Source organism: Chroicocephalus ridibundus, chromosome 7 (genome assembly GCF_963924245.1).
Source record: "Chroicocephalus ridibundus chromosome 7, bChrRid1.1, whole genome shotgun sequence".
NCBI lineage: Eukaryota > Metazoa > Chordata > Aves > Charadriiformes > Laridae > Chroicocephalus > Chroicocephalus ridibundus.
In genome coordinates, this window is record NC_086290.1 from 6,488,308 (window position 1) to 6,509,439 (window position 21,132).

Genomic DNA, 21,132 nt, shown 5'->3' on the forward strand with positions numbered 1-21,132 from the left:
AATGGAATTAATCAATTTTAATAATAAATTCTATCTATCTCAGTTAAAACTTGATCTATGGAAACATAATAGACATTACCTTCCCTCCCCACCATTTCTCCATTGCTGCTTTGCAGTTAATTGGAGAGGTTAATGTAACACAGTTCCTGCAACATATCAAGGAAAAAAATCCATATATTAAAATCCAAATAATCTTTAGTCCTTCAGACTTGTTCAAATATTTTTGATTTATCTGAAAATTGAATGAAAATGGTAGGCAGAACATTCTGACACACTCAGACACCTGATAAAGTGAATTTCTTCAGAAAACTAAGACTGCCAACAGCTAGGACTTGCATTCTTTGCTGGTATCATGCAAGAAAAGAGCAGAGAAAAAAGGGCCACATGGATTTGTTTGTGCAAAGGTTTTACTTAGGAAGGTTGCGGCCGTGGAGAAAACGGGAAAATTCTGAGACGCTTCTTTATATCACGCTGTAGATACAAATGATACAACTGACCTCAGATCAAAAACACTGTTCAAAGAGGTGTTCAATTTTTCAGTCCCCAAGACCATCACTCTAACAGTTCGGTGTGCCAGACACCAGTGGGTGTCCAAGCAATGTCTCTCTGTGATGGTTAAGGGGCATTTTGCAATACAGATGATATATTGCCGCAGGTGAGGAATTTTGTCAGGGAGTGCGCTCCCGTCTTCACCCTCTTATTTATTTAATTTCACCACTGTTCCTAAAAGCTGAGTCCTGCTTTGTGACTGAAAGACTGCACAAAGATACAGCGGCCACTCTTCTTCCCCGCTCCGCGGATTGTAGCAGAACTAACTGGATTGCACCTCTGGATTTCTCATGGGCAAAGGGCGGGCAAAGAATTAACAGCCCTGGCCAAGAAACGAGCCTGGCAGGCTGGAGATGAGAAAACAGCAATTCTTCATCACTCCCACCAGTATGACTGGGAGCTCTTCATATGGCAAATCACTACACAACCCAGAGTTGCATTTCTGAGAACTGGATCGCAGAGTACGGAAAAACACCATGGCGAGCAGACATGGCCAAGTGATGCCCCAGATTCAGGTATTGCAGCCCTGAAGGGAGTTGCCTTTCCTCTGGCTCTCGCAGGCTCCTTGCAGGGCACCAGGACTCTCAGACCTTGTCCGTGACCCGGCTTGTGCCCAAGTAGCCAAGAGCTGATGCAGCTGAAGATCTCTGTAGATCCTTTCCCCTTTTATTCACACGCCGAAAGCAGACAGCTCCAGCAGCCTGATTTGGGCCCTCGGCGCCAGTACCCGATCAATAACCTGCACATCAAATATAAAAAATCAGCCATTCAGATGCTGTATCAGGAAATTTAAGGTCAAATTAGGGGACAGGCAGTGACGACTACTAAAATATGCTAATGGTACTTAATTACAGCATACCTTATACCATACTTTAGGCATTAAAATTAGTACAATTTAATGAGCACTCTACTCTCTTGATAATTTCAGCAAATGATCTACTTCTTAGCAAAAAAGTTTAATAAAAAAAGCTTCATTTTTTAGCAGATAAAGAAAGACAGTGCATTACATAAGAGCACTTTGAACTCCCTTATTGCATGTGATTAAACTCCGTTGTTTGAAAGCAAAGCTTATTTTGTACCCGTTCGCAATCATGTTTTAGAAGTCAGATTTTAGTTTGTACTTGACACATGAATCCTGCCCCTAATGTTTTGTGAGGAACAGTAATGAAGAAAAACTGCTGTGTAGACTGTATTCATTACACATTTCATTTTAACTAGGTCACAGTTCGAGACCTCCCAACAGGGAACTGCTACTCTTTCACTGATCCACACATTATCACATTTGATGGATGGTGAGTATTCTACTTTGAAATAATTTGGCTCAATTACTGCAGTTTTCAGTTTCTGGATGTAGGATGCATTTGATTTTACATTAGAATATCAAAAGAGCGTTGTACTAGTTTGCTTATAGTGATTAATGTAGTGCTTCAATAACATACATGGTTTCCTTCCAGCTGTTTATGCTCCTTTTAAAAAAAGGACTAGAAATGGATTAATCTTGAAACAGAAACAGGTTTGAGTCCGAATAATTTTTACAGGACAAAGGTCGGATTCCAAAATGTTCTTCAAGCAGAACCGTCATTATTGACTTTGAGAGGGTGTCTACACCAGGTAGCGTCATGTTAGCGACACCCCAGTTCCACCTAAGAGAGCCAGTATGTCCCTGTAGCGGCACGGCACGTGGGGATGGCCTGTATCCTTCCCAGCAGTTTAGTAACACCTGATGCAAAGTCACTCTGCCCAAGTGTGTTCTTGCATTCTTCTATCTACTTCCAGAGCTGGTTTACACACCGCTGCATTTCTGCATGGGGCTGACAGCCATGATCACAACCAAAAAGCCATAAAGACGGCCATACTCTCTCAGATTAAAGAAGTTCAGAAATGATAAGTGGCAAATATCAGGGAAAGAGTACAAAAATAAAGTTGTTCATCCTCCCGTATCTTCCAGGTGTTCTCCTACATTATCCAGCAATAAATGCTTAAAGACCTGGCGCACCAAAGGTGGTATCTTTGTGTTTGACAACATGTACTGTACAGAACTTTTCTTCAGTTAGCTTCCCTAGTCATTTGTGAATCTATCTACCCCAGTTATTTAACATAACAAAAAGTTTTTAGAGTTTTGATCCAAGTTGCTAATATTTCAGATCACATTCCAGGTTTGCCATTCTGCCATTAACCTCCTAATGGCACAGATAATGACTTTAGGTGCACAGCATCCACAGGGGCTCGGCAGGCGTGATATTCTAATTTTGGTATCCTAATGTCCCAATTTCAGTCCATCATGCTCTGGAGGTAGCATCTGAAATGACATCAAAGCTGGAGAAACGTGGCGGTGAAACGTGAGTTAGAAAGGCAGTGGCTCCGTTAAAGGTTATACTTCTGCCTCAAATCAAGATGTCACCTAACTGGGTAGCCTCAGCTCTGCACATCTAGGGCTTTACAGTTTCTCTCCTGCTTTGCTGAATAACATCTATAATGTGGTCGGGTACTGGTTTCATGCAAGTTTGCTTTCTTGATACGTAGAAGCTGTGGAAGAGCTGCAAGAGGTGCAAAGACTTTCCCATTCCGCATGGTATCTGAAATTATTTCAACTCTGGGATATTAAATTAGATTAGAATATTATTTCAAAACTCTCTATACATTCATATTCTAAAATACTCCCTTCCGATTTAAGACTAAGAATGGACAGTGATCTGCCAGGTTCTTGTGTTTAGGAAGCCATAAATTACTGAAAAGCGCCTCTTGGAATGGGGGAACACTAACACTCTCAGACATGTAGCACATTTTTACATAGCTTCCGTGGGGAAAAAGGTCTAAAATAAAATAAAGCAATTCTATTAAAATAATTCATTTTGCAACCCTATAGTTGGTAGCACCCAGAAATGCTTCTAAGGAATTTATGATTCGATTTGAGCACAGGGAGTTTGGAATAGCCTGTCCTTCTGCGGCACCCTGCCTCAGAGTCACACAGCCTTGAAATGCAAAAATCCCAGGATTAGCTTGGCCCCTCGGTAACTCCATGTTTCTTCCTCGCGGACAGACGTTCATTACTGCTCTGTCCAGTGTAGCTTTTAATGACCCAAGCTGATGGGGCTTCTGCCATCTCAATAACTAAGTTATTTCACTAAGATATATCACTTCTTGATACTCAGCCAAGTTTCTTACCCATCATTTCACAGTCTCATTACTCCTACTTATATTCCCATTTATTATTGTAAATAATTTCTCTTTCAATTATTGTAATGATTATGCCACCCTATTACACATCAGTTAAGCAACTTCTCTGTCTGCCTACCCCAAAAAATGTTAACACATTAGCAAATGATTTTAAAGCTCTGTATTTAAGGAGAGAGGAATGCAATTCCTGCTTCTGTCCTGATAAAAACCTATAACCTAAAGATAAAGGCTGACACAGAGGCACGGAACTGAAGCATCCCCCTTTGGCCATGAGTGGGTACATGGTGGAAAATTGTGTTTGAAACGAGGTGCGCATTAGGTATTGTGAAGGGAGGAATTGTATAAAAATCTTGTGGGCTCAAGTAAGAAACCATATGAGCGCCCATCAATAATAAAAAAGTATCAGAAAAGAGAACGATCTGCAGACTCTAAACAGCAAAGCAAGGGAGGAAAAAAAGCTAAGAGAAACTTCTCCTAGGGACTCTGAAGCAATAGGCTGAGAGGGTATGTGGAGCATCAGCTCTTGGGCATCAGGAGCTACATCAGCTGTGAGTGATCAGTAGACACAGGCTCAGATAAGAACATCACACAGGAAAGAAAAGAAAAGAAACATCCAAAATTAGTCAAGAGAACCGAAGGAAATCGCAGCTTTTACCCACCTCTATATTGCTACAAAGGTGTCAGCAATCAAAGCTGAAAAAAGAAACTATCAAAACTGATTCTGGGATCAAGAGCAGAGCACCCATCAGACAACATAACCCGAGGAAAACCATTTGTTCCACGCCAGAGCCTGTAGGTCAGCTTGCCAGGAGACAGCAGGCTCTGAGATCTAAATGTTGTCGGCAGAGCTGCTGTGGGTGGGTGGTGTTCCAAAATTTAAATGAAAAACAAAGCTCGTCAAAATTTAACTTAATTTAAAAATCTTGATTCTAATAATTTCTTTAGCAGATTTGTTGGAAAACTGAAAAATGCCAGGAAGATCAAAAGGCTGGAGGATGTTTCTTTTTTGGTAGTAAAATTTTCCTACTGAATTGATCACTTCCAGTTTATAGCTTGACTTGTAAGATTTCACAATAATACTTCATTTTCTAACTTTTATAGTGATGTTTTCAGTGATTTTTAATCTGACATGCTGAGTTCACATTACATCCGAGGTAGTTAGCTATTCATTAGGTAACTGAACTGCCTAACTCCCATTCCTAATGATAACACTCCCCTTTGGTATGTCCCACGCTAATATATTTCTGCAGAAATATTTATCTTGCAATCCTTTCATTCTTTTGACCAAAGAAAGTGACTGAAAATCAAAGAAGACTGTGTCATATTTTCCAGTGTAAGCACAATCAATTTGTGTATATTGAAGCATAGATGTGAAATAGCGTTAATTATAGTAGCTAAAATCCAGAGAGAGCACTTCCTTTTATAGCAAAGTACCTTCTAAATTAAACAAACGTGAAAGCCTGGTAAAGCAAAAGTATAGCCCTCATTACTAGTTATGGCGCATTATAAATATAAAAGCTTTTCATGCCATAAATTGTAGATTCTTAAATATGAACTACTAGCTTAAAGCTAAATACGCAGAAAATCCTTTTAAGGCAAAATAGAAAAAGGAAAATATTTCTTGATTGGTGAACTATGGCATTCATCACAGTAGCCCACCACTAACTCCTAGCTATGAGTGGCCCTCCCAGAGGTGCTGTTCTTTTTGATGGGCTGTAGAAGTTTAGACGCCTCTAAGCATCCAGCGACTGCTGAACACAACCCAACAGCTCCGCTCCCTGAGAACGGCATGGCCAGCCCCTAGTGATGAGCGCTCTGAAACCAGAGGACATCCTCCAGCATCACCCAGCACTTCATAGGGTCACAACTAGCACAAAACAATTCTCACGAGCAAGGAAAGAGGGAGCCTGGAGGGACACACCAACAAATCAAATTATTTGGTGGCAAAACTCTGGTGGAAAAACTTCAGGAGCAGCCCCAGTAATAACTGGATTAATAAAAAGATAAGTGTAGCTTGGTGAATAGTAACTGTATTGTGCTAGTTAATCTAATGCTACTAGTAGTAATTGTTTACATATATTTATATTCCTTTCTGTCCCTCTCTTATTGTGAACCAGCAGAAACAATTCCTATAGCATCTCACTGTCATAACCAAAGACACAGGGGAGTTTTATAATTCTTGGATTAAGCGCACAACTTGAGCCATGAGTTCATGCTGGGACAAGAACTTGATGCTCTCCTTGAAAGACGTCCCAAACACATGGATGGGGAGGCAGGGAACCACAGTACATCCTCTGCTAGAGACTATTAGGGCAGCAGGATGGAGAAGTGGACTTTGGAGGGCAATTGACACGCAAGCAGTGGCGCCTGGTTCACAACGAACACGCAGAGCTCCCTTACACGAGAGCTCCAGTAACTCTGCTTCATGCTTTTAGCGCCACAGGGCTGCAATTTGGTTTCTCAGATCTTGTGCAAAGAATCGTTATCACAATTACAGTTGTATAAATGCCACAAAAGTTTACCTGACTACATCCAATTACCCATTCAAGTAATTCAAAGGCAGCTGAATGCTTCAGTTTAGACACATTGCAGGTTTGTTACGTGCTATGACATCTATCCCATGACTTAATTGAAGGACTCCAAGTGACTTCCAGGAGAGTTGGATTGGGTCCACTGTCAATGCTTATTAAGCAGTAAATAGCTCCCATAATGATATTTAAATGCATATGCTAATACAATCTTATTTATCGGATACAGCTGATTAGTCTGGGTACAGCCATTCTGACGCTTTATTTTCCATCAAGCTCTCTAAACATCTTTCCTTCTAAGCTCCACCTGTTGAAGGAAACTGGGGAAGGTGGTTCTCATAAAATATTCCGTCTCCTGTGTCTCTCCTGTGAAGATGTCCAAGTGGAGCTAGTACTTGATGTTAAAAGAGATTATCTATTTGTTATGTTGTCCTGAGTTCTAATCAATCTTAGCCACAGCATCTGCGCGGGGTATTAGGATTTATGCGCCTGATTAGAAAATGAGACGAGCCAGAGCCATTCAAAATCTTATCGTTTTATGGCCAACTTCACTAAGTTTTTCAAGATGAAAGATAAAGTCGGAGATGTTTTCTAGCAGAGTTTTAACAGTTGGGGTTTAAATTCTTACTGTGTTTTAAGCTTCATACCTTTCTATGGCTTTTATTCTGAAGAGAAATAAAATGCAGATATATAAACGCTAAAAATATCTTGGTTCTTTAGCCATTTGTTCCTCTGTATAGGAAACATTAACAGACTGAAAAAATATTGATGTTTGTATGAGAGTTCTTAAAACCAATCTTTTTATTTAGTTGAGGTATTTTATACATTCCTTTTCACATTTTCTTTTTCTGTTGTTGTTGTAGAAAAGAGTAATGCTTATTATTATAAACATATAGCTTAGTTTCCATATAAAAAATGGATTGATAAAAATCATGTTTAAAACTCAATGCTGTGCCCTCGAAGGAGGCAGAAGCAGCCACCACTTTCACAGACGGCAGCTGTTGGCTCGCGTGAAGATAACTCCAGCAACACACATGAAGTACGCAGCCGTGTTTTCTTTACATCACGTTAGAATAAAATAGAGGAAGAATGAGACAAGCTTGTGGAACGAGAAAACAAAGGATGAGGAGAGGAGGATCCTCTCGCGGGTCCCTGCTGTGGAAACCCGAGGGGCTGAAGGCAGGAACAGTTTTACCTGGCTTGTGCCGAGGGCAAGTGCCTGCCAAGTTATTCAAGTTATTCCGCCCGCGGCCTCACCCCGATGGAGCAAGGACTTTCTGCACAAAGAATGAAAGTCCCAAATTGTTCCACACGCTGCCATGCGCTGATTGCCAATCCGTTTAGGGTGGAAGTTGTGCTTACAGGAAAGTTCTTGAGGGGGGGAAACCAACTTCATTTTGACAGCTTTTGCGCACAATCCCCGTCTTTCACATGAAGTATTCACCTAGCCACAGTCACTCTTGTAAAAGTTGGTGATTAGTCACAGAAGAGGTTATTTGAGCACGGATTTTGCTCTGAAGAATATCATGCTGTAAAGCATCCGGTTAGAACCAAAACATATTTATTAAGGCCTGGAGGCAGGGACTTTTTCCCATTTGCCTTTTATCAACTGTTTATCCTTTTTATCCATGCCCGTTGCCATGGCAGCAGCTGGGAGACAGCTACGCGCTTTTCACATGAATTCTTATGCACTTCCAGCTAATAACTGCGACGCCGTTCCCCTGCTTACGGTGCCGGAGAGACGCTTCCCCGCGTGTTGATTTTTCCCTCCTTCAAGGCCAGCCACCACGCTGGCCTAATTAAGGAGCGCTGCTCTACGCGTACCAACGAACGGCCGTCACAGGTGGATGCTCAGGGTCTCTCAATCCTCTTTTCTTTTTTTTTTTTTTTTTGCTTGTTGCTGTGTAGGCGTTACGATAACTATAAAATTGGCACCTTCCTTTTGTGCCGGAGCACGTCGCGGGCGTTTGAGGTCCACGTTCGGCAGTGGGACTGTGGAGGCCACCGCTCCGCCACCGCCTGCAATTGCGGCGTAGCTGCGCGAGAAGGGGGTGACACGGTGGTGCTGGACACCTGCAATGGCCATTTTCGGGAGAGCAGACCCCAGCTAGCCGTCAAAAGCACCCAGGCATCGCCGCACGTCAAAATCCTGAAGTCCTACGGAGGGAGAAAAATAACAGTACGTGGATATTTGAGGACTCTTCTTGTTGTTGTTCTTTAAAAATCTGAGTTTAATATTTCTGAATTATTAATGAAGTCGCTGCAAAAAAAAAAAAAAAAAAAAAATCAGTCTGAAGCCATAAGAGCGCCTGCAGCAAAATGTACCGAAAAAATGAGATGCAGGGAAGAAGCTGGTTAAAGTGTTAGTTTAACAAACTGTAAAACAAAAAAAACCAAATATGTCTGGAAATTTCTTGGAGACATAGCGGAGTGCCAATATTGTCACTTACTCTCCGCAGCACAGCACTCCGCTCTCACTTTGTTTATGCCAGGCAGCACCCAACCGCATCACATAAAGCAAATTTCTTTGCACAGCTTACGATATAAATATTCAAGGAAAGATCACAGGTAGCAGAATAACGTCGTTTTAGAGTGGAAGAGTAAGGCAATATTAGTCAGATCTAGATAGACCCCACAAGCCAGGAAAATGGGCTGCAAATGTGCAACATTTGGTATAATTTAAAGTATTCGCCTAAAAAATATACGGCCACAGCATACTTTGCATGAGTATCACTTATCCACGCTAATCCAGTGAAATCATGGGAAGAATAAGAGCAGGCTGCACCGGGGGCTTTGGTGAGGAGAAGAGATACAAATTACGGCCAAGAAGATAATTTTATCCTAGAGTGGTATCATGGAGATTTATTGCCAGGAAATGTTTTGGGTGAAGACAGGTCCACAATAGAGCCAGAACGATGCAGGGAGTGCCTGTGCTTGGCTCTGCTCATGATCTCACTTGGAATAGGCCTTGGTAAGTTAGTAATTGAAAGTCTGTTAATTATAGAATAGAGAAAAAGCAGGAAGCAAGCTGTCATTTCGCTTTGCAACTGAATGCAATATAATTACTGTTTTATGACTAGAATAATCTTAGCGAGGAATCCCTCTTCTCAGTTACACCTCGTGCAAGTCTCAGTGAAACAAATCAGGACGCCCCTGGGACGCGAACGTGAATCCTGCCCTGAACTGAAGGGGAATCCATAGGAACTGTGCAGGAGTGGACATGGTCCCTTATCAGGCCGCTGTGCCCGGTGCATCCCAACGTGCTCAGCAGTTGCCCATCGCCAATCTCGTGCAGCCCAGGAGCTGGCTCCCCCGCAGCTCCCGCGCCGTTCAAGGCTGATGCTTTGAATGGAGTGAAGTCACGCTCTTTTCTGTGCCAGGCAGCAGCTTCCAGCAGCCAGTCACTATATATGTCTTTGAGGTCTCAAAAAAGCTTCTTCAAAGCCTCAACCAGCAGCATTACCTCCAGGTGGGTTATGGAAAACCTGGGCGGTTGTTAGGTCCTCAGTGGCAGGTGGGACACCTTGCCCGGGGCAGGAGGAGAGGAAAGGGTTACAGCCCCCCGAATTCCGGAAATAAATCCGCACCTGGAAATATTAATCCAGACAGCACAGGAGGCTGAAGCAGCTCATGCAGTCCTGACTGCAAGGATTTTATATGCAGCCTTGTAGGAAATGCTCCTCCCTGTAGTAAAGAATGTAATTAGAGGGCACATGGTTGCCTGAAGAAGGAAATCAAATCTTACCCAGCACCGTCTCACCTGCGGTTCTCCTGCTTTACCTATTAAACAACTAAGAAAAAAAAACCAACTCATCAGGCCATCTGAGCTTTCTGTTGGGGAATCTTTCTTTTTTTTTAAACTTACTTTGGGAAGTGGGACACACAACCAAGGTGGAGGTACAGCCAAGACCTTCTGACTTATTCAAAGAACTGGTTTAATGGAATGACTTCATTATTCTGGTTTTAAACTGAAAGAGGGTAGATTTAGATTAGATATTAGGAAGAAATTCTTTCCTGTGAGGGTGGTGAGACACTGGAACAGGTTGCCCAGGGAGGTTGTGGCTGCCCCATCCCTGGAGGTGTTCAAGGCCAGGCTGGACGGGGCTTTGAGCAGCCTGGTCCGGTGGGATGTGTCCCTGCCCATGGCAGGGGGCCAGTAATTTTTGTAAAAAAGGATGCTTTAGTTCCCCTGATGAAAACACAGAGGGCCTGAGTTCAAAACATAGTGTCCCTGGCTGTTATTGCAATCGGTGGCACTTTGCTGCTCCGCTCAGCTGGACGAGGAGATCGCTCATGGAGAGCTCCTCAAGTGCCTGAAGTGATGACTGGGAAGCTAAAATGGGCAACAATACTCTTTAGTGCAGCCAAAATGTAAACTCTAGCATCCAGCAAAGAAATGCAAATATAATCTGGTTGGTTCTCCACAGATATGAATAGATTTGGTGGGGAGGAGCTTGTAAGGGACCAAAAAATCCCCACTGAAAGAAGGAAAAGCATTGGACATTATTTGGCTGAATAAATTATACTTAGGCAGGGGTGACTTAAAAAAAAAGATAATTGTTTTGAAGTTATTGTAATGAGATGATTCCAACTATTTAATATACTTTTTAAGATTAACTGAAAACATTTAATTTTGGATAAAAAAAAAAAAAATTAAGTTTACTCATCAGGACAGAGTGCTTCTGCTCTCACTCCTGGCTCAGATCAGTTCCAAAATAATTTTCATTTTACCTGTAAAAATAAAGCAAAGAAACAAAAATACATTTCAGTTGAAAAAAAAATATTATTTTTTTTTATTATTTGGTTGGGACACCAATCTGAAAAATCCATTATCCACACAGTTCCTTCTTTGTCTTAACCTCAAAATTTTTTTCTTTTAAAGGTCAGTGTAAGCCTACCGCAAGTTCTTTAATGAGAAAATTGCTTTATCCACTTTAAAACACAATCATTTTCGGGGTAATCCGGCCTTGGAAAATGAAACGATTTTTCAGAGAGAAGAAAGCTGTTTTTCAGACTTGGCAGTTTATCTAAAAGAAATGATTTCCCAGGCAGACGCAAGGGTGGCCTTATTGTCATGGAAGTCACTTCAAAAATTAGCTGGTAACTTACCAGTGGGAAAACTTCAATGGATCTAATTATTAATTTAAAAATAAAGTACTTGTACAGTTTTATATTTATGTAATGCTATCAGACATTAGTTACACAGAATCTGAAAGCAAGCTAAATAATAGCACAAATAAATATTTATAGTGTATCTAAGTGATCTTAAACTACCTCCGCCGTCGCCAACGTCCTACTTTGATATTTTCGTTTATAGAAAGGGACATTTTTTATTGCATGAAAAGCTTGGTAACAGCTTCAATTCACCGGGGTTTTTTTCTGCCTGTTCAGATCCTGTTCCCTTCGGGAGCGTTTGTGCGAGCCGACGTGAGCGAGTGGGGAATGGGTTTGACGGTGAGGACACCGGGCAGCGACTTCAACAGCACCCGAGGTTTGTGTGGCCTCTTTGACGGGATCGGTCGCAACGACCTGAGCGATGTGCCCGAGGAAGACTTCATAGAGGAGTGGAGGTACAAAGCGAGAGAGGATGCCGGCCGGGGAGGTGCTCCGCAGCACTGCTTCACGGGGTGCTGATAGGTTTATTTCATTACGTGCTCCCCCCGCGATATGACAGCGAGATCTGCTTAGTCTAGTGAAGGAAGCCTGGAGACCAAGACCATCCAAACAGCGCGGGGGGTTCATTTTCAGCCAGCACAATACACAGAAGCAGTTATTGAGAGAGAAGGTTTATATTCGCAAGAGATGTCATGTTAACAGCTGCGTTAAGATCCCACCCAGCTGTTAAAAAAAAATGCGGTTCTCACCCACACTAGAAAATGTAGATAACTGACAATAGGGATTAATTAAGGGTTTGGTATTTCTCTTGTTCTTTTATTCCCGAACACTAATTACAATATGTGAGTATAGATTAAATGTTACATTTTGACAAAGTGTGGTAATATATGTACCATGCTAAAAACTTAATATCTACTCTGCTAATGATGACGGTGAGCTCTAAAAACTTGCACTTTCTGAGACAGATGGTCTGGAACCAGGAGTCTGGTGCTTTGACGTATCCCTGTCTCTCTCCCTGTCCCCATTCCTCTCCCTATCCCTATCCCTATCCCACATTTTAATTCCCGTTGCTGAATTCTAAACGCACCTAACAGGTGTTCCCAAAACCAGAATGGGTTTGGTTGACAGTGTAGGTTATTTTGTGAAATATGTTTTTCAAATAAGGAAAAATACGGTGAATCACCTTAGCATACCACTTAACCCATACATGGGAATTTAGCGCAATCCTATAGGAACAAAAAATTTTAGAGCAGAAAAAACCCAAACGCCTCTATCATATTCGAGCTGTATTCAATGAGGTCTTAAATAATTGCTATTTAATGGCAGTTTTGACCTGTCATTACAAATGACACTATTTAAAAGTCAGCAGCCCTCTTTATCATCTTAATAATGTGATAATCAGTCAGAGCTTGCTTCTGGGAAGGCAAAGGGAGAAACAGTTTGGTGCAAGAATGACCAACTGCTGACTACCCAAAGAAGGGCTGACAAGATCCTTTGGAGGTCCTGTTCAAAGCGAGTTTGCTGAAAGATCAGAAGCCAAAGCACAATATATAGGAATTTGTTTATAAGACAGTGAGCAGTTTCCTAGTGCTCAGCACATACCATGGAGATACTTCAGGGAAGGCAGGAAAATCTCCTGTTAAGTGAGAAGGGCAAGAGGGGGGATGAGTCTCACCGTGCAGTACTCCGAAGGATGGATTCTCAAGGGCCTTCAGAACCTGGTTAAAAAACCAACAAAGCCACTGGAAAGGCTAAGGCCACCTCTGGAGGAGTCTGGATCGGTCTCTGATCCACCCATGGAGAAATGGTGCAGTACAATACGAAACCTGGAGGGTGATTTCTCTGCTGCTGTTTTTAAGTTCATTTTCAGTAACACTGAAAGCGTGTTAGGTTTTCTCCAGCACCTGAAGCTAGTCTGAGTGCTCACCATCTGGCAGTTCGGCTCTTTCCCTGACTCCCACCTCTCTCAAGCAGCTGCAGGGCTCTGAATGGCACAGATCTGTTCTAAACATCAGCTTTCCGATGCAACTTTTAAACAATAAAACAACATCCCAGCCCTTAAATAACATATCGACAAAGAAAAGCTGAATTTTAAAACATGTGTTTTAAGTAGGTAAAATACATTTTTCAAACCATTTTTCAAACCTTTTGAGAAACCAGCAGCAATGCTATTAATTTTGAACTCTGCCCCTACAATAGCTTACAGCTCAGTTTGAGAAACTCGTCTTTAGTTCTTCCTTGATTATAACGGGCAGCTAAGAGGAATGACAGTCTAGTCATCTCATGCAGGGGACAGAAGGCGCTCACTGACAGGCTGTCAGTGTACGTACACCTGTGAGGAAGGATGGGGTTTTCAGTGCCTCCATCCGTTCCACACCATACACCCCCCGTCCTGTTCACCACAGCTGACCAAAGGAAGAAATTTGGTTTCACGTAGCGAAGGAATTTGTTTCAATAAAATATCAAGGCAAAAGAATGTCACTTTACTGAAATTTGCATTTGTGTTTTAATTTTCTGTCCCAATTCTGGACCAGTTTATTATTTACCTAGAGCCTTTATTTTGTGTAGTGCTCCCTCAAAGAAAGAGCTAGTTCTGCTGCCTTCATTTAGGTTTACGGTTCGTTCATGACGCAAGTCTGGGCAGCTCCAGCTGCAGGTAACCCCACCATGCAGAGCTGGAGGACCAGCGGGTGCAGGACGCCCGCTCAGACACCAAACTGCATTGTCCAAAAGGCCAGAGGTCAACTTAGCACTCCCTCAATCACCGAACATGTTTCATTGTCCTAGACTGTAGGAAAGTGCAGAATAGCTTGTGCATTTCTGCAAGCGTAGAACTCCTCTATCCTGCGCTGCCCGCACATTGGGTTAAATGGTTCCATAAGTGTCTGGGCTCTTGTTTTAGAAAGAAAAATTGGTTCAATTTGCCTGTGTCACTGTGATGTTTTATTTAAAAATAGTATTGTATAAATGATCGCAATAATAATGCCATATATGCTATTTTCAATATATATTGGAAAAATCAGATAAAGGCAATTACGCTTCCTGCAACAGAATCTAGTGTCTGGCTCCAAAATGTTGGCAAACGCTTTCACGTTCCCCAAATCTCTGCATTCTGGCTGCAGGACAAAATTAATGCCAAAATAATTTAAATTTTCGGTGGTATTTCAAATTTGTCTGGAAATAAAGTGCTACCAACTATTAGGATAAGAAGCATATCTTTTTCTATGAAGCTCCAGGACTTCTCTTGTGCTGCACAACCAAGGTCAATGAGAGATCTTGTGCTCATGAAATTTCCACACAGACTTTAATCATGACTGTTTATTCAAACTGAACTCTCTAGAAGTTCATCCATCATTAAAGCTGGACTAAATTAAAAAAAGGAAAAAAAAATCACCTTACCTTATGTGATAACCTAGCCCTATGATCAATAGAAAACTGCTTTGTGTCAAAAGAAAAACTCAAAGAAATCTCCATTAGAAGACAAGAAGGAAATGAAGTATATATATATAAAAAAAAAAAATTAAAGGAAAAAAACATTTAATAGAAAAAACATAGCGACCCAAGTCTTAGAGGAAACTCCTGGTAAGGAGAGCACAGTCAAATAGATAAAGATGATTTTCACAATAAAGCATTTGAAACAAATACATCTTTTTTGTCATTCAACAAGCTGTATCTGAGTCACGCCCCAGACAAGTCCAAGGCCTTATTTCATGTGCAATATGCAAAGAGTAACCTGCACCTTACAGAAAGTTCTGCGAAGTGAAGTCAAGCGGTTAGGCAACGCTCCAGCAAAGCACTTAAGCATCTGTTACTAAAACATCCCAGTGTAGTGCTAAAAAAACATACAGGACAACTCAAGAAGGGCAGTGCAAAAGCGACTAAAGAAAACAGAGATTAAACTTGAGCATTTTCTTAAGTACTTTGGTAGAGTGGGAATTTATACATTCCCCAGCCTCAGGGAAAGAAAGTTTACTTGGTATTGCAGACTAATTTGTTGAAAGTTTCCTCCCTCTAATCTCTTTCTATTTTTAAATCAGAATACCTCCAGGGAAGAGTTTATTTGACAAGACTCCAGCACCTTCTGAGAGGACGCAAAGGAAAAATTATTGCAGATGTCAGAAGGAGAGCACCGAGTCTGCACCCGTGCCGAATGCCTTTCAGACTCCTTTCCCTCCATTCTCTGGTTGCCATTATGATCACGTGGATTACACCTCTGCAATCCCCTATCTAGATGTTACATCAGAGTTTGTCACTCACTCAGAAACAGAGTCTACTTTAAGACAAGACGAGAAACCGTCAACCAACTCCTTTGATCAAAGACATCTGCGTAAATCAGTCCAAAAGCGAGGTAGCCCCGAGGACCGACTAAAACCCCTTGCGCACAACGTTTCCATGACAAAGAACAGTTCCATTAACTCTACCAAAGGAACAGAAAACCTATGGAGAGCAAAAAGGCAAGACTATTATGAGTACTCATCCTTTCACCCCTTGCATGGCCCAAGCCAGAGAGACTCAGAGAGCTTTGCATATTTTTTCCCAGAGGATTACTTTGAAGGGATTCGAACGAAACTCCCACTGGCCTGGCCCACTCCCAATGGCCTAACTGCCACCAAAGCTCGGGAGATTTGCCACCAAGTTCTGGCAAATTCCACCATTGGCTTAGTGTGTAAAGATCTCCTTGGAAAACAGATGGATGAGGCAATTGATATATGCCTTTTAGATCTGCAGCTCAAAGACGACGTGGCTTGGGTGAGGGCATTGATAGCCCTTTTAGAAAATGAATGTGAAAGAAGACTGCTAGGAAACAGAATGTTTCATGTAGGAAAGCAGCCATCTGCTACCCAGGAGGAAATCCTCACCGTCCTCCGGTGTCCTGCTTTCTGTAACGGCAACGGACAATGTACTGAACTGGGCTGCCAGTGCTTTGAAGACCACAGCTCCTATGACTGTAGCATTGCCAAAAGTAAGTAAAAAATTCTGTTTGTTCCTACCCTACCCATCTTTCCATAGTATTAGAGTTATTAGGTAGAACATCTGCACAGAGTTGTTTGCTCTTCAAACAGTGCTGCCAGTGAGATATTTGATGAATTAGTAATCAGTTTTTGACCTTGAAGAGCCGATCAAAATATCTGGTTGGCTGGTCCTTCACTTTTTCGCCTCAGTAACTTTTTAAAAATGGATTTTACAAGCCCCTTAGCAAATTGGTTTTGCAGAAGTGATTTTCTTTACATCTGATCTATCACCAGCATGCTGACAAGCAAGCTTCTGACAAAAAAGAGGGTCCTGCTCACCTTGTGGTCAATATTCATGTTAATGCTGTATAGCAGCTACTTCTTTTTTTCCCGATCAACAGAGAATAAAATTTGAAAATTAATTTCAAACACTGTAGAGGTAACAAAAAAAAATTTAAAAGTGACAAAATGAACAGGTAGTATTGTCAAAGCCATAAAATAGCTATAGGACATATTTGAACTGGCAGACCTGGTTCTGCAAATATTTATGAATTATATTTACACAGGAGGCTATCCCGCTAGGTTTGTTTCTTCTTTACAGTTCAGCTTCTCAATGGATAAATCCAAGTCCAATGTGAGTACTGACAGTGCTTGAAACTAAGCACACGCATAAATGTTAGCATTAATTTCAAAACGTAAGCCCTGTCTCAGCAAACCACATAAGCTTATGCTTGAAGTTACAAAAAGGTACTTAAGGCTCAACCGTACAGTTGAGTCCCTGCAGCTTAGGAAATAACCGTATTTCAGCTAAGCTGAAATGACAAGTTATGCTTCTTAACCCATCCCAAATGTGGGGGAAAGCTTTTTCCTACGATGCTTAGGCTAATGGACATTATTCTGTATTTAGGACAGGAAAGCTCATATCTAGGGTGAGTCACCATGGCTTAGCTGAGACATCCCAATCTCCATCCCAGCCCTGGGAGCTCAGCCACACATCTGATACCCCAACGCACTTACTAGCCAGGTTGGGATCACCCATGTTCTTCCCAGTAAACATATCTTCAGTGCGCTGATTTTCAAAGCAGTAAAGTATAACCTGACATTTGTTTTTTGTTAATGGCAGGCTAAAATTTGCAGGATGATTTCCTAAATTTGGAGGAATTCCTTCTCTTTCACACGGAGAACAGCAGGCAGCAGGGACCGAAAAGCGAGTTGAGCACTATTGCAGCAATTGTCCAATATACAATTCAATGTTTAACTTCATTTCTCTGTGATACGGTCAGGTTAGGGGGGTTGCTTAGACCACATTTTTAAATTTTATTTTACTTCGCTATGGCTGAAATCCCTCAGATTGGAGGAAAATAACTTCAATATGACCCTTCAAGTAAAAGCTAATGACACCTTGTGTTCTTGTTGCGACATCAAATATAAACAAGGAGAGAGTACAGAGCATGGCCTGAGATTGCACAGGGAGGTGAGAAGTGGAAAGCAAACACACATCAGCTGTGAGAAACACACCGTAAGCCATCGCTACTCCCCGTCTGGCTGCTTCGTCCGTCTCCCACTGTCTTTGCTTTGCTTTTCTCCAGTTGAGGAAAATGCAGTAGTTCGTCTTCATTTCAGATCACTTCTCTTTTGGGAGTCTGGTTGGTTAGAGTCCAAAGTACTTCACATTATTCCCTCCAAAGAGGGAATTATTCCCAGTTTTCTGGGAATTATTCCCAGTTTTCCAAAGAGTCACTAGTATCCCAATTCCCTCCAGCTCCACTGCCCCAGGGCTCCCGGGAGGTCTCCATGGAGTGAGAGTCACTCTACGGAGGCTGAGGTTTTAGCATGAGCATCCTCGTTCTTAGCGTGGTCCCCGGGGTAATCAAGCTTGGCACTGGACCCACAAAAGAGTCACAGTGTTGCAATTAGGGAAGCATCAATTTCCCTTAATGTTTATACCACTCTCTTTGCTGGGGCGGGGGGTTGTTAGTGTTGTGACAAAATTAACATTGACAGCTTCAGCATTTTTCCTAACGCAAGGCAGGAGGCCCTTATACTAAATTCCCATGCGGTTTTCCCAACATTTCGAGGGCAATATTTGATTTAAAAAGCGAATGGTCCTTGTGCTCTGTATCACATTGTATACAACCTACCTTATCTTGGCTGCAGCTAAGGACTTTTTTTTTTAACTAATACCTGTAAAATATTTTCTGTGGGTATAACCTTTAAGTACAAATATTATTTTTCACTTACGAAAACCTAGAGAACACATTAATAATAACTACTCGAGGAGAAGAATGCTTTCTAGCTAGGTAAAGCGAGCTCAGAAGAGAAAGCATTAAATAAAATTTGTAGCAGAAATTGTCATTTTAAGCCACAGTATTTCATAGAATCATAGAATCATTTAGGTTGGAAAAGACCCTTGGGATCATCGAGTCCAACCGTCATCTCCACTCTACAAAGTTCTCCCTTACACCATGTCCCTTAACACCACATCTAAACGAGTCTTAAACACATCCAGGGATGGTGACTCCACCACCTCCCTGGGCAGCCTATTCCAGTGTCTGACCACTCTTTCTGGGAAGAATTTTTTCCTAATGTCCAGCCTAAACCTACCCTGCTGCAGCTTGAAGCCATTCCCTCTTGTTCTATCACTAATTATCTGTGAGAAGAGACCAGCACCAACCTCTCTACAATGGCCTTAATTAATAAATAATTATTAATTATTAATTAATAATTAATAAATAGGCCTTAATGGCCTATTTATTTCTCTCTTGAGGAAAAGGTAGTGGCATAACTCTCCGATGCGCAGGGTATGTCTTCCCAAGGGGACACCTGGCCTAGGGAACATTTACCATCCATTTTTTCTTTTTCCACCATACCGGTGAGATTAGATGCTGCCCTCTCGTCAACTGCTGTCCATCTCCAGAGGTGTAGGACAACAGTCACCCATGACATATTCCACACCACGCATGTACAGCGGGAACTTACACCTTTGTACAGAAGAAAAAAAATAATAACTCAAAATGTCACAACAGACTGTTATGAAGGGTAGCGGAATTAACTTTAATCACGAAAATTGTCTCTGCAAAATTGAGATTTATTTTGTTCTATTTGTAGTCTGTCTGCCAGCTTGTACAGGGTAAAACCCTGACCGTGCAGCACGGTTCACGGGGATAGACCCCTCAGCCCATGGAAACGTCTGCGCTGGTTTATGCGTGACAATTAGGTTTTTAATGACAAACTGCTGTTTCCCAAATATCCTTGTAGACAATGAAGCTATTTAGCAATTCTTTGTGTGTTCCACAACCTAAGGAAAGTATTTATTCAAAATATTTTACAATCTGTTTTTCATTAAAACGAAAAAAAAAAACAAACACCAAAGCCAAAAAAAACCCCCAGCTGCTTAAGCAAATATAACTTAAAAAAATTTTGCCCACAGACTAAGGAAGAAAAAAAAAAACATTAACGTTTTGGAGAGTTTTCTTGTTAAAAAAGGATCCTCTTTAATACAAAAATCTGAGGGCTTTTGGCTGGGTTTGTTTTCATTTGTTGGGCTTTTTACCCAAAATGAAGACGCTAAAAATTAAGAGGATTCATTTCCTGACCAAATTTACCTAAGACTTCACAGGATTTACAAATGGGAACAACAGTGATCAGGAGACTTGCAAACAATTCTGTAACAGGGGTTCCACAAATGCAAAACGCTTTGGAAAATATACCTTTGAACCCGTAAATTGCTATCGCTTGACTCTTCCCAAAGCATGTTGCCAAAAGGTTCCTCAGCTTCTCCAGGTGATGGGTGAGTACAAATTTCCCCTGATGTCAGTGGTACCGGTTTGAAGATTGCCATCCCATCAGTCCCTTTAAAGAGCAGGGCTTCCTTTACTTTGGGGAACACGACATTGAAACTTAGCTTCTCAGCACGTTCAGTGGGTACTCACCAGGTTTTTAGTGAAGACCACTGATTAAAGCTATCTTTTCTCTTATACTAATTTCTGAGTAGTTGACCTTATGTCTGTGCCACGATCTTTGAATGCTGCTTCTGCGTACGTAGTATGTACCTGTGACCTGGGTGTCAGAAAACACCTCTTCAGCTAAGTACAGACAGAGCTCCATAATAATTAAAAACAGCGGACTCCAAATTTTTCCACAGCTGCTCATTTATGACTGAAGGTTATACTTGTCTTACAACAGCCCAAAGTCAGGGCTTTGGACCCCGGAAAGTGAGTTGACTGTAGCGCTTTCGGAAAGCAGTGATCTGCAGGGTGACCGAAAGCACAAGGATCTGAATCCAGTCCCCTGGAATAACCTTCTCCAGCTTCAGGATCCCTTGGAGAAGTGTTTGAAACGGCTTTATGTCCTTACAGGAGGATCAGTAATTTAATCTTCATAGTTTGGTTGTAATTCTTGATACCAGACATAAAGGCATGCTTGATAGAGAAGAAATTAAGAACAGGATGTGTCTTCTGGTACCCATTCCTCCTTCTCTCCCAGATATCCTCTACGGACTAACGCTAGACTGGTGAAACACCAGTATGTGCTTGGAGGGCGATAGCTCAGGCACCCACAGCAGCGACCAGGACCTGGCTGCTGGGTTAGTCCATCCCTTGTACTACCGGTACTGAGATAATGGGATGGAGAGGCGTTTGAAGTTCAAGCTGACTTTGAGCAAAATTGGTAAAAAAAAAGAATCCAGAAAAATTAAAATAAACTCAAGGTAACAACCGGCACGCTTCATTTGCAGAACCTTCTCCTTTTTCTTAGCATAACTGGAGAGAAGCTAAGAGAAGACTTCGTAAAAGTTGGTTTCAACTTGGAAC

General features: G+C 41.7%; 1 protein-coding gene across 1 annotated transcript in view; it reads left to right on the forward strand.

The window, feature by feature from the left end:
- The window catches only part of LOC134518457 (von Willebrand factor D and EGF domain-containing protein-like), a 187,161-nt gene that overhangs the window by 67,567 nt on the left and 98,462 nt on the right, over nucleotides 1-21,132 (forward strand). The window contains exons 8-11 of the mRNA XM_063341290.1: nucleotides 1,768-1,841; nucleotides 8,163-8,433; nucleotides 11,646-11,824; nucleotides 15,407-16,332. Coding sequence (XP_063197360.1) covers nucleotides 1,768-1,841; nucleotides 8,163-8,433; nucleotides 11,646-11,824; nucleotides 15,407-16,332 — 1,450 coding nt within the window. The remainder of the gene's footprint in view (nucleotides 1-1,767; nucleotides 1,842-8,162; nucleotides 8,434-11,645; nucleotides 11,825-15,406; nucleotides 16,333-21,132) is intronic.